Raw genomic sequence first — 12500 nt, 5'->3', positions numbered from 1 at the left:
TTAGAGGGTACACTCTGGCACACTATTCTATCTAATTTCTCTCCCTCTTGTTTTAAATTTTTTAATAGTTTATATAGGAAATGTTTATTTTAATGTTGTTACTGTTCTTAAAATATTTTTTTCCTTGTTTCCTTTCTTCACTGGGCTATTTTCCTTGTTGGGGTCCCTGGACTAATAGCATCCTGCTTTTCCAAATAGGGTTATAGTTTGGCAAGTAATAATGATAATATATATATATATATATATATATATATATATATATATATATATATATATAAATATATATATATATATGATATATAAATTTAGTATATAATAAATTGAAGAAAATATGCATAATTAGGAAAAGTCTCTGTTAAAATTAGGTTGCGAGGTATATCCTTAAGGAGTGATGGTCAAAGACCGAATCTTATACTATTTATCCTTCCTATCAATGGGTAAGAGGCTATAAGCCTATCTTTATAGGCCCCATTCTCTCTCTCTCTCTCTCTCTCTCTCTCTCTCTCTCTCTCTCTCTCTCTCTAATCAGTTTATAGTTTATATTTGACATATCTGTTTTGACGTTGTTACTGTTTGTAGAATGATTTATTGTTAATTTGTTCTCATCATTAATTTATTTCCTTGTTTCCTTTCCTCACTGGGCTACTTTTCCCTGTTGGAGCCTTTGGGCTTATAGCACCTTGCTTTTCCAACTAGGGTGGTAGCTTGGCTAGTAATAATAATAATAATAATAATAATAATAATAATAGAATAACTGAACCTTTCTTATGTAATGTGCCTAAGGTTCCCTCATGTCAATTTTTTTTTTTTCATTTATGATTTATTTTCAAATTATTGATTCCTTGAAGTCCCCGTATGTTAATTCCCTAGTTTTTCTCACATCTGTTGACACGATTACACAAATACTCATAAAAGAGGTTTAAGAAGATTTTATTGAAGTGTATAGTGCTAAATGATTTAGATAAAGAAAGCCTTTAAGTGGGGCTATTACATAATGTCAATGTTTGTAACTAGTGTGCACGACCCGTCAAAAAATACCGGTAAATATTTAGATAGATATGCACACACACACACACATACACGCACATATGTGCAACCCATATCACCCCTCCCACTTTCCTAACTACAACATGGCAGTTTCAGCATTTTGTGAGAGATTGTTGTTTCCGAGTTCACCTTTCGGGGTACCCCCTCTCACCAGGGGATAACTACTACCTGCCCCCCCCCCCCCTTAACCAAGGGACGGGGAGAGACCGATTAGTCATACGCCTGGCATTCCAGGAAGAGTTGTATCTACAGTGAGTTTTGAAATCTCAAGAACAACATTTACTGACGTTTGGAAAAATTCAGTATATGCATAGGACTACACACACACACACACATATATATATATGTATATATATATATATATATATATATATATATATATATATATATATATATATATTGGTCCTTTTCATTTTTTATCCTTTTATTATTATTATTATAATTATTATTATTAATATTATTATTATTAATAAGTATAATTATTATTATTATTATTATTATTATCAAGTGTTATTATTGTTATAATTACTATTATTATTATCATTATTATTACTACTACTATTGTTATTATTATTATTATTATTATTATTATTATTATTGCTATTATCATTGTAACTAATATTATCATTGTTGTTGTTATTATTATTATTATTATTATTATTATTATTATTATTATCACTATTAATATTATTTTTATTATTATTACTATTATTATTTATATTATTACTATTATTATTATTGTTATTATTATTATAATTGGTATTATTATTATTATTATTATTATTATTATTATTATTATTATTATTAGCTAAGCTACAACCCTAGTTGGAAAAGTTGGATGCTATAAGCCCAGGGGTTCCAATATAAAAAATTAGCCCATTGAGGAAAGGAAACTAGGAAATAAATGAACTACAAGAGAAGTAATGAACAATTAAAATACATTTTTTTTAAGAACAGTTGCAACATTGAAATAGATTTTTCATATATAAACTATAAAAAGAGACTTATGCCAGTCTGTTCAACATAGAAAAATTTGCTGCAAGATTGAAAAGCCTTTCAGACATTCTCTGCAAGTTTGCAGGGCCTTTGCAAAATCCTTTCAAACATTTGTTGCAAGTTTGAAGGTCATTTGAAAAAGCCTTTCAAACATTTGCTGGAATTTTGAAGGGCATTTGATAAAGCCTTTCTAACCATTGACTGCAAATTTGTGGGGCCTTTGTAAAAGCCTTTCAAATATTTGTTGCAAGTTTGATTGGCCTTTGGAAAAACCTTTCTAATATTTTCTGCAAATTTTAAAGGCCTTTGAAAAAGCCTTTCAAATATTTGCTGCAAGTTTGGAGGGCCATCGTAAAAACCTCTCGGATACAGCAGACGAGAGTAATTTACTTAGTACAATCTCATCTAACAACTTTCTGTTAAACGATTTAAGTAAAATCTATTGTGTTTCACAGTTTTCCATTAAGGTTTAATAATACAATTTTTTTTCAAACACCTTTGATTTTATTTTTGAAATATGCATAAGTTTAAAAGGTAATATAATAGTGTTTAGCAGTTATTGAATAACTATCCTGGAAAATAAAATCTTAGTTTCTATATTTGACATGGTTTTAAGGTCAAAGTTTCTGTTATTGTTCTTGGAAAGTGACTTTGTTTCCAACTTACATGTCCAGGTAATATGTCAATAATGTATGACATGACCAAGATTTTAAGTTTTCTTTAATAATTAATTAGATCTGTACAGCTGGACACAGGAATTCTTGGCACACCTGAGGAAGTGCACCCTTACTGTGCTGTGATCTTGTGTCTGTAGCCCCGCCCATCATCTCTGCTATCCATTACGCTATCTATTTGGTTAAGCGCCGTGCAGTAATGGTGTGACAGTGTGCAATTAATCAGAGGGAGGTGTTTCAGGAATTTTGGTGTCCAGCTGTACATAGAGTAAAATATAGAGCCAAAAATAATACTTATTTTAATCAACATGGTTTTCAGTAAGTTTCAAACACAATCAAGAAGAGCTGGAATTTCAAAAAAGACTTTGAAATAACAAATGACTGAAGTAGATTGCAAAAATTTGAAAATTTGATCTTCAAAATATTCTTTAGGACAATTCTTGATTTCAGTGTCAGATCTAAGGCTCTGAAGCAAGAAGATGCATTGCTTGCGTGATAGCTTCACCAGTTTTAGAACCTTTTGCAGTTCCCAAGGATCTGAACAATGTTATATATGACTTGAAATCATATGAGTTACAAACTCAAGTTTTGCTTATGTGATAGTTTCACCAGTTTTGCCATTCGTATTGACCTGAACATTGCTGTTTATGGCTTGAAATCATTTGAATTGTAAACTCAAAATAAGAAATGAAGATGATGCAGTGATGAGGAGTGTACAGGGCTCAAAACGTCTTGGTTAATCCACGTGTGCCCTTTTGTGTTGGTTACTAGAGTCGAGTTCACAATAGACCCAGCAATAGTGGCGTTGAAGTCTACCACGTAATCTCCAGGCCCGTACTTGGGATACACGCCTTTCGCGATGCCTCTGATCATCATGGACTTGTCACCTTTTAGATTTCTCAGTGCACCGACGTCCTCGCCAGATGATGGGATCTTTGGAGAAGCCTTGACGGACATTTTCAAGGAACTGGTCATGTCATTGCTCTCCCCGTTTGATGTGAAATTGGTAGTCGCCTGGCTGTGCGATTGGGCAGTGAACTGGGTCGAGTTCATAAAAGCTGCACAAGTCTCTCTTACTTGTCTTATGTCCTTAGATATAGCCTTGCTATTACCTTTGACTGCCGCATTGGCGATAGCAAAGACGAGGAAGCTGCCGTCCGGGTTCCTGTTGAAGAAGGCCCCTTGCTCGAAGCCCTTCCAATGGGCGGTGTCTTTGCCTTGTATGAAATGCAGTTGAGTGATGGTAGCAAAGCCCGACTCGTAATGTATAGATGGGGTTCCTGTTTGACCCTTGGCCATCTGGAAGTAAGTGGTGGAGGCGTGGCCTCTGTTGCCCTTCCTGTGAACCTTCGCATAGAGTTTGCTCTTGTATGTGCCGTCGTTACCGTAGGAGTAGGTGAAGGACCCGTTTTGTGTCTGGTGGATTATTAAGTCGTGTTTTTCCAGGTAATTCGGGGTTAGGTCGTTGCCAAGAGCATCGATTATGGCTTGCCATTCCTGCAGTGAAGGAATTTAATCGTTAGTTTTTCAATGCTGTGAAACTGTATATTTTAAAGGTTTAAAGGCCACTCATGAATGGCAGAGGCAAGGGGTAGTGACAGCAGTGAATGGATTTAGTAGTTTTCAATGGTGTTAAATTGTAGATTTCAAAGGTTTAAAGGCCACTCATGAATGGCAGAGGCAAGGGGCAGTGACAGCAGTGAATGGATTTAGTAGTTAGTTTTCAATGGTGTTAAATTGTAGATTTCAAAGGTTTAAAGCCCACTCATGAATGGCAGAGGCAAGGGGCAGTGACAGCAGTGAATGGATTTAGTAGTTAGTTTTCAATGGTGTTAAATTCTAGATTTCAAAGGTTTAAAGGCCACTCATGAATGGCAGAGGCAAGGGGCAGTGACAGCAGTGAATGGATTTAGTAGTTAGTTTTCAATGGTGTTAAATTCTAGATTTCAAAGGTTTAAAGGCCACTCATGAATGGCAGAGGCAAGGGGCAGTGGCAGCAGTGAATGGATTTAGTAGTTAGTTTTCAATGGTGTTAAATTCTAGATTTCAAAGGTTTAAAGGCCACTCATGAATGGCAGAGGCAAGGGGCAGTGACAGCAGTGAATGGATTTAGTAGTTAGTTTTCAATGGTGTTAAATTGTAGATTTCAAAGGTTTAAAGGCCACTCATGAATGGCAGAGGCAAGGGGCAGTGACAGCAGTGAATGGATTTAGTAGTTAGTTTTCAATGGTGTTAAATTGTAGATTTCAAAGGTTTAAAGGCCACTCATGAATGGCAGAGGCAAGGGGCAGTGACAGCAGTGAATGGATTTAGTAGTTAGTTTTCAATGGTGTTAAATTGTAGATTTCAAAGGTTTAAAGGCCACTCATGAATGGCAGAGGCAAGGGGCAGTGACAGCAGTGAATGGATTTAGTAGTTAGTCTTCAATGGTGTTAAATTCTAGATTTCAAAGGTTTAAAGGCCACTCATGAATGGCAGAGGCAAGGGGCAGTGACAGCAGCGAATGGATTTAGTAGTTAGTCTTCAATGGTGTTAAATTGTAGATTTCAAAGGTTTAAAGGCCACTCATGAATGGCAGAGGCAAGGGGCAGTGACAGCAGCGAATGGATTTAGTAGTTAGTTTTCAATGGTGTTAAATTGTAGATTTCAAAGGTTTAAAGGCCACTCATGAATGGCAGAGGCAAGGGGCAGTGACAGCAGTGAATGGATTTAGTAGTTAGTTTTCAATGGTGTTAAATTGTAGATTTCAAAGGTTTAAAGGCCACTCATGAATGGCAGAGGCAAGGGGCAGTGACAGCAGTGAATGGATTTAGTAGTTAGTTTTCAATGGTGTTAAATTGTAGATTTCAAAGGTTTAAAGGCCACTCATGAATGGCAGAGGCAAGGGGCAGTGACAGCAGTGAATGGATTTAGTAGTTAGTTTTCAATGGTGTTAAATTGTAGATTTCAAAGGTTTAAAGGCCACTCATGAATGGCAGAGGCAAGGGGCAGTGACAGCAGTGAATGGATTTAGTAGTTAGTTTTCAATGGTGTTAAATTGTAGATTTCAAAGGTTTAAAGGCCACTCATGAATGGCAGAGGCAAGGGGCAGTGACAGCAGTGAATGGATTTAATAGTTAGTTTTCAATGGTGTTAAATTGTAGATTTCAAAGGTTTAAAGGCCACTCATGAATGGCAGAGGCAAGGCGCAGTGACAGCAGTGAATGGATTTAGTAGTTAGTTTTCAATGGTGTTAAATTGTAGATTTCAAAGGTTTAAAGGCCACTCATGAATGGCAGAGGCAAGGGGCAGTGACAGCAGTGAATGGATTTAGTAGTTAGTTTTCAATGGTGTTAAATTGTAGATTTCAAAGGTTTAAAGGCCACTCATGAATGGCAGAGGCAAGGGGCAGTGACAGCAGTGAATGGATTTAGTAGTTAGTTTTCAATGGTGTTAAATTGTAGATTTCAAAGGTTTAAAGGCCACTCATGAATGGCAGAGGCAAGGGGCAGTGACAGCAGTGAATGGATTTAGTAGTTAGTTTTCAATGGTGTTAAATTGTAGATTTCAAAGGTTTAAAGCCCACTCATGAATGGCAGAGGCAAGGGGCAGTGACAGCAGCGAATGGATTTAGTAGTTAGTTTTCAATGGTGTTAAATTGTAGATTTCAAAGGTTTAAAGCCCACTCATGAATGGCAGAGGCAAGGGGCAGTGACAGCAGCGAATGGATTTAATAGTTAGTTTTCAATGGTGTTAAATTGTAGATTTCAAAGGTTTAAAGCCCACTCATGAATGGCAGAGGCAAGGGGCAGTGACAGCAGCGAATGGATTTAGTAGTTAGTTTTCAATGGTGTTAAATTGTAGATTTCAAAGGTTTAAAGCCCACTCATGAATGGCAGAGGCAAGGGGCAGTGACAGCAGCGAATGGATTTAATAGTTAGTTTTCAATGGTGTTAAATTCTAGATTTCAAAGGTTTAAAGGCCACTCATGAATGGCAGAGGCAAGGGGCAGTGACAGCAGTGAATGGATTTAGTAGTTAGTTTTCAATGGTGTTAAATTGTAGATTTCAAAGGTTTAAAGGCCACTCATGAATGGCAGAGGCAAGGGGCAGTGACAGCAGTGAATGGATTTAGTAGTTAGTTTTCAATGGTGTTAAATTGTAGATTTCAAAGGTTTAAAGGCCACTCATGAATGGCAGAGGCAAGGGGCAGTGACAGCAGTGAATGGATTTAGTAGTTAGTTTTCAATGGTGTTAAATTGTAGATTTCAAAGGTTTAAAGGCCACTCATGAATGGCAGAGGCAAGGGGCAGTGACAGCAGCGAATGGATTTAGTAGTTAGTTTTCAATGGTGTTAAATTGTAGATTTCAAAGGTTTAAAGCCCACTCATGAATGGCAGAGGCAAGGGGCAGTGACAGCAGCGAATGGATTTAATAGTTAGTTTTCAATGGTGTTAAATTGTAGATTTCAAAGGTTTAAAGGCCACTCGTGAATGGCAGAGGCAAGGCGCAGTGACAGCAGCGAATGGATTTAATAGTTAGTTTTCAATGGTGTTAAATTGTAGATTTCAAAGGTTTAAAGGCCACTCATGAATGGCAGAGGCAAGGGGCAGTGACAGCAGCGAATGGATTTAATAGTTAGTTTTCAATGGTGTTAAATTGTAGATTTCAAAGGTTTAAAGGCCACTCATGAATGGCAGAGGCAAGGGGCAGTGACAGCAGTGAATGGATTTAGTAGTTAGTTTTCAATGGTGTTAAATTGTAGATTTCAAAGGTTTAAAGGCCACTCATGAATGGCAGAGGCAAGGGGCAGTGACAGCAGTGAATGGATTTAGTAGTTAGTTTTCAATGGTGTTAAATTGTAGATTTCAAAGGTTTAAAGGCCACTCATGAATGGCAGAGGCAAGGGGCAGTGACAGCATTGAATGGATTTAGTAGTTAGTTTTCAATGGTGTTAAATTGTAGATTTCAAAGGTTTAAAGGCCACTCATGAATGGCAGAGGCAAGGGGCAGTGACAGCAGTGAATGGATTTAGTAGTTAGTTTTCAATGGTGTTAAATTGTAGATTTCAAAGGTTTAAAGGCCACTCATGAATGGCAGAGGCAAGGGGCAGTGACAGCAGTGAATGGATTTAATAGTTAGTTTTCAATGGTGTTAAATTGTAGATTTCAAAGGTTTAAAGGCCACTCATGAATGGCAGAGGCAAGGCGCAGTGACAGCAGTGAATGGATTTAGTAGTTAGTTTTCAATGGTGTTAAATTGTAGATTTCAAAGGTTTAAAGGCCACTCATGAATGGCAGAGGCAAGGGGCAGTGACAGCAGTGAATGGATTTAGTAGTTAGTTTTCAATGGTGTTAAATTGTAGATTTCAAAGGTTTAAAGGCCACTCATGAATGGCAGAGGCAAGGGGCAGTGACAGCATTGAATGGATTTAGTAGTTAGTTTTCAATGGTGTTAAATTCTAGATTTCAAAGGTTTAAAGCCCACTCATATTCGAATGGCAGAGGCAAGGGGCAGTGACAGCAGTGAATGGATTTAGTAGTTAGTTTTCAATGGTGTTAAATTGTAGATTTCAAAGGTTTAAAGGCCACTCATGAATGGCAGAGGCAAGGGGCAGTGACAGCAGTGAATGGATTTAGTAGTTAGTTTTCAATGGTGTTAAATTGTAGATTTCAAAGGTTTAAAGGCCACTCATGAATGGCAGAGGCAAGGGGCAGTGACAGCAGTGAATGGATTTAATAGTTAGTTTTCAATGGTGTTAAATTGTAGATTTCAAAGGTTTAAAGGCCACTCATGAATGGCAGAGGCAAGGCGCAGTGACAGCAGTGAATGGATTTAGTAGTTAGTTTTCAATGGTGTTAAATTGTAGATTTCAAAGGTTTAAAGGCCACTCATGAATGGCAGAGGCAAGGGGCAGTGACAGCAGTGAATGGATTTAGTAGTTAGTTTTCAATGGTGTTAAATTGTAGATTTCAAAGGTTTAAAGGCCACTCATGAATGGCAGAGGCAAGGGGCAGTGACAGCAGTGAATGGATTTAGTAGTTAGTTTTCAATGGTGTTAAATTGTAGATTTCAAAGGTTTAAAGGCCACTCATGAATGGCAGAGGCAAGGGGCAGTGACAGCAGTGAATGGATTTAGTAGTTAGTTTTCAATGGTGTTAAATTGTAGATTTCAAAGGTTTAAAGCCCACTCATGAATGGCAGAGGCAAGGGGCAGTGACAGCAGCGAATGGATTTAGTAGTTAGTTTTCAATGGTGTTAAATTGTAGATTTCAAAGGTTTAAAGCCCACTCATGAATGGCAGAGGCAAGGGGCAGTGACAGCAGCGAATGGATTTAATAGTTAGTTTTCAATGGTGTTAAATTGTAGATTTCAAAGGTTTAAAGCCCACTCATGAATGGCAGAGGCAAGGGGCAGTGACAGCAGCGAATGGATTTAGTAGTTAGTTTTCAATGGTGTTAAATTGTAGATTTCAAAGGTTTAAAGCCCACTCATGAATGGCAGAGGCAAGGGGCAGTGACAGCAGCGAATGGATTTAATAGTTAGTTTTCAATGGTGTTAAATTCTAGATTTCAAAGGTTTAAAGGCCACTCATGAATGGCAGAGGCAAGGGGCAGTGACAGCAGTGAATGGATTTAGTAGTTAGTTTTCAATGGTGTTAAATTGTAGATTTCAAAGGTTTAAAGGCCACTCATGAATGGCAGAGGCAAGGGGCAGTGACAGCAGTGAATGGATTTAGTAGTTAGTTTTCAATGGTGTTAAATTGTAGATTTCAAAGGTTTAAAGGCCACTCATGAATGGCAGAGGCAAGGGGCAGTGACAGCAGTGAATGGATTTAGTAGTTAGTTTTCAATGGTGTTAAATTGTAGATTTCAAAGGTTTAAAGGCCACTCATGAATGGCAGAGGCAAGGGGCAGTGACAGCAGCGAATGGATTTAGTAGTTAGTTTTCAATGGTGTTAAATTGTAGATTTCAAAGGTTTAAAGCCCACTCATGAATGGCAGAGGCAAGGGGCAGTGACAGCAGCGAATGGATTTAATAGTTAGTTTTCAATGGTGTTAAATTGTAGATTTCAAAGGTTTAAAGGCCACTCGTGAATGGCAGAGGCAAGGCGCAGTGACAGCAGCGAATGGATTTAATAGTTAGTTTTCAATGGTGTTAAATTGTAGATTTCAAAGGTTTAAAGGCCACTCATGAATGGCAGAGGCAAGGGGCAGTGACAGCAGCGAATGGATTTAATAGTTAGTTTTCAATGGTGTTAAATTGTAGATTTCAAAGGTTTAAAGGCCACTCATGAATGGCAGAGGCAAGGGGCAGTGACAGCAGTGAATGGATTTAGTAGTTAGTTTTCAATGGTGTTAAATTGTAGATTTCAAAGGTTTAAAGGCCACTCATGAATGGCAGAGGCAAGGGGCAGTGACAGCAGTGAATGGATTTAGTAGTTAGTTTTCAATGGTGTTAAATTGTAGATTTCAAAGGTTTAAAGGCCACTCATGAATGGCAGAGGCAAGGGGCAGTGACAGCATTGAATGGATTTAGTAGTTAGTTTTCAATGGTGTTAAATTGTAGATTTCAAAGGTTTAAAGGCCACTCATGAATGGCAGAGGCAAGGGGCAGTGACAGCAGTGAATGGATTTAGTAGTTAGTTTTCAATGGTGTTAAATTGTAGATTTCAAAGGTTTAAAGGCCACTCATGAATGGCAGAGGCAAGGGGCAGTGACAGCAGTGAATGGATTTAGTAGTTAGTTTTCAATGGTGTTAAATTGTAGATTTCAAAGGTTTAAAGCCCACTCATGAATGGCAGAGGCAAGGGGCAGTGACAGCAGTGAATGGATTTAGTAGTTAGTTTTCAATGGTGTTAAATTGTAGATTTCAAAGATTTAAAGCCCACTCATGAATGGCAAAGGCAAGGGGCAGTGACAGCAGTGAATGGATTTAGTAGTTAGTTTTCAATGGTGTTAAATTGTAGATTTCAAAGGTTTAAAGGCCACTCATGAATGGCAGAGGCAAGGCGCAGTGACAGCAGCGAATGGATTTAGTAGTTAGTTTTCAGTGGTGTTAAATTGTAGATTTCAAAGGTTTAAAGGCCACTCATGAATGGCAGAGGCAAGGGGTAGTGACAGCAGTGAATGGATTTAGTAGTTAGTTTTCAATGGTGTTAAATTGTAGATTTCAAAGGTTTAAAGGCCACTCATGAATGGCAGAGGCAAGGCGCAGTGACAGCAGCGAATGGATTTAGTAGTTAGTTTTCAATGGTGTTAAATTGTAGATTTCAAAGGTTTAAAGCCCACTCATGAATGGCAGAGGCAAGGAGCAGTGACAGCAGCGAATGGATTTAGTAGTTAGTTTTCAATGGTGTTAAATTGTAGATTTCAAAGGTTTAAAGGCCACTCATGAATGGCAGAGGCAAGAGGCAGTGACAGCAGCGAATGGATTTAGTAGTTAGTTTTCAAAGTTGTTAAATTGTAGATTTCAAAGGTTTAAAGGCCACTCATGAATGGCAGAGGCAAGGCGCAGTGACAGCAGTGAATGGATTTAATAGTTTTCAATGGTGTTAAATTCTAGATTTCAAAGGTTTAAAGCCCACTCATGAATGGCAGAGGCAAGGGGCAGTGACAGCAGCGAATGGATTTAGTAGTTAGTTTTCAATGGTTTTAAATTGTAGATTTCAAAGGTTTAAAGGCCACTCATGAATGGCAGAGGCAAGGCGCAGTGACAGCAGTGAATGGATTTAGTAGTTAGTTTTCAATGGTGTTAAATTGTAGATTTCAAAGGTTTAAAGGCCACTCATGAATGGCAGAGGCAAGGGGCAGTGACAGCAGTGAATGGATTTAGTAGTTAGTTTTCAATGGTGTTAAATTGTAGATTTCAAAGGTTTAAAGGCCACTCATGAATGGCAGAGGCAAGGCGCAGTGACAGCAGTGAATGGATTTAATAGTTAGTTTTCAATGGTGTTAAATTCTAGATTTCAAAGGTTTAAAGCCCACTCATGAATGGCAGAGGCAAGGGGCAGTGACAGCAGCGAATGGATTTAGTAGTTAGTTTTCAATGGTGTTAAATTGTAGATTTCAAAGGTTTATAGGCCACTCATGAATGGCAGAGGCAAGGGGCAGTGACAGCAGCGAATGGATTTAGTAGTTAGTTTTCAATGGTGTTAAATTGTAGATTTCAAAGGTTTAAAGGCCACTCATGAATGGCAGAGGCAAGGGGCAGTGACAGCAGCGAATGGATTTAGTAGTTAGTTTTCAATGGTGTTAAATTGTAGATTTCAAAGGTTTAAAGGCCACTCATGAATGGCAGAGGCAAGGGGCAGTGACAGCAGTGAATGGATTTAGTAGTTAGTTTTCAATGGTGTTAAATTGTAGATTTCAAAGGTTTAAAGGCCACTCATGAATGGCAGAGGCAAGGCGCAGTGACAGCAGTGAATGGATTTAATAGTTAGTTTTCAATGGTGTTAAATTCTAGATTTCAAAGGTTTAAAGCCCACTCATGAATGGCAGAGGCAAGGGGCAGTGACAGCAGCGAATGGATTTAGTAGTTAGTTTTCAATGGTGTTAAATTGTAGATTTCAAAGGTTTAAAGCCCACTCATGAATGGCAGAGGCAAGGGGTAGTGACAGCAGTGAATGGATTTAATAGTTAGTTTTCAATGGTGTTAAATTCTAGATTTCAAAGGTTTAAAGCCCACTCATGAATGGCAGAGGCAAGGGGCAGTGACAGCAGCGAATGGATTTAGTAGTTAGTTTTCAATGGTGTTAAATTGTAGATTTCAAAGGTTTAAAGCCCACTCATGAATGGCAGAGGCA

General features: G+C 37.9%; 1 protein-coding gene across 1 annotated transcript in view; it reads right to left on the bottom strand.

Annotated features, from left to right (window-relative positions):
* Positions 1-2524: 2524 nt before the first annotated feature.
* LOC137648913 (uncharacterized) overlaps positions 2525-12500 on the bottom strand; it is a 15805-nt gene continuing 5829 nt past the window's right edge. Inside the window, exon 4 of the mRNA XM_068382101.1 lies at positions 2525-4214. Coding sequence (XP_068238202.1) covers positions 3393-4214 — 822 coding nt within the window. The 3' untranslated portion in view covers positions 2525-3392. The remainder of the gene's footprint in view (positions 4215-12500) is intronic.

The sequence above is a fragment of the Palaemon carinicauda genome, chromosome 10 (genome assembly GCF_036898095.1).
Source record: "Palaemon carinicauda isolate YSFRI2023 chromosome 10, ASM3689809v2, whole genome shotgun sequence".
Taxonomy (NCBI): domain Eukaryota; kingdom Metazoa; phylum Arthropoda; class Malacostraca; order Decapoda; family Palaemonidae; genus Palaemon; species Palaemon carinicauda.
This window is presented reverse-complemented; position numbering and strand designations above follow the sequence as displayed.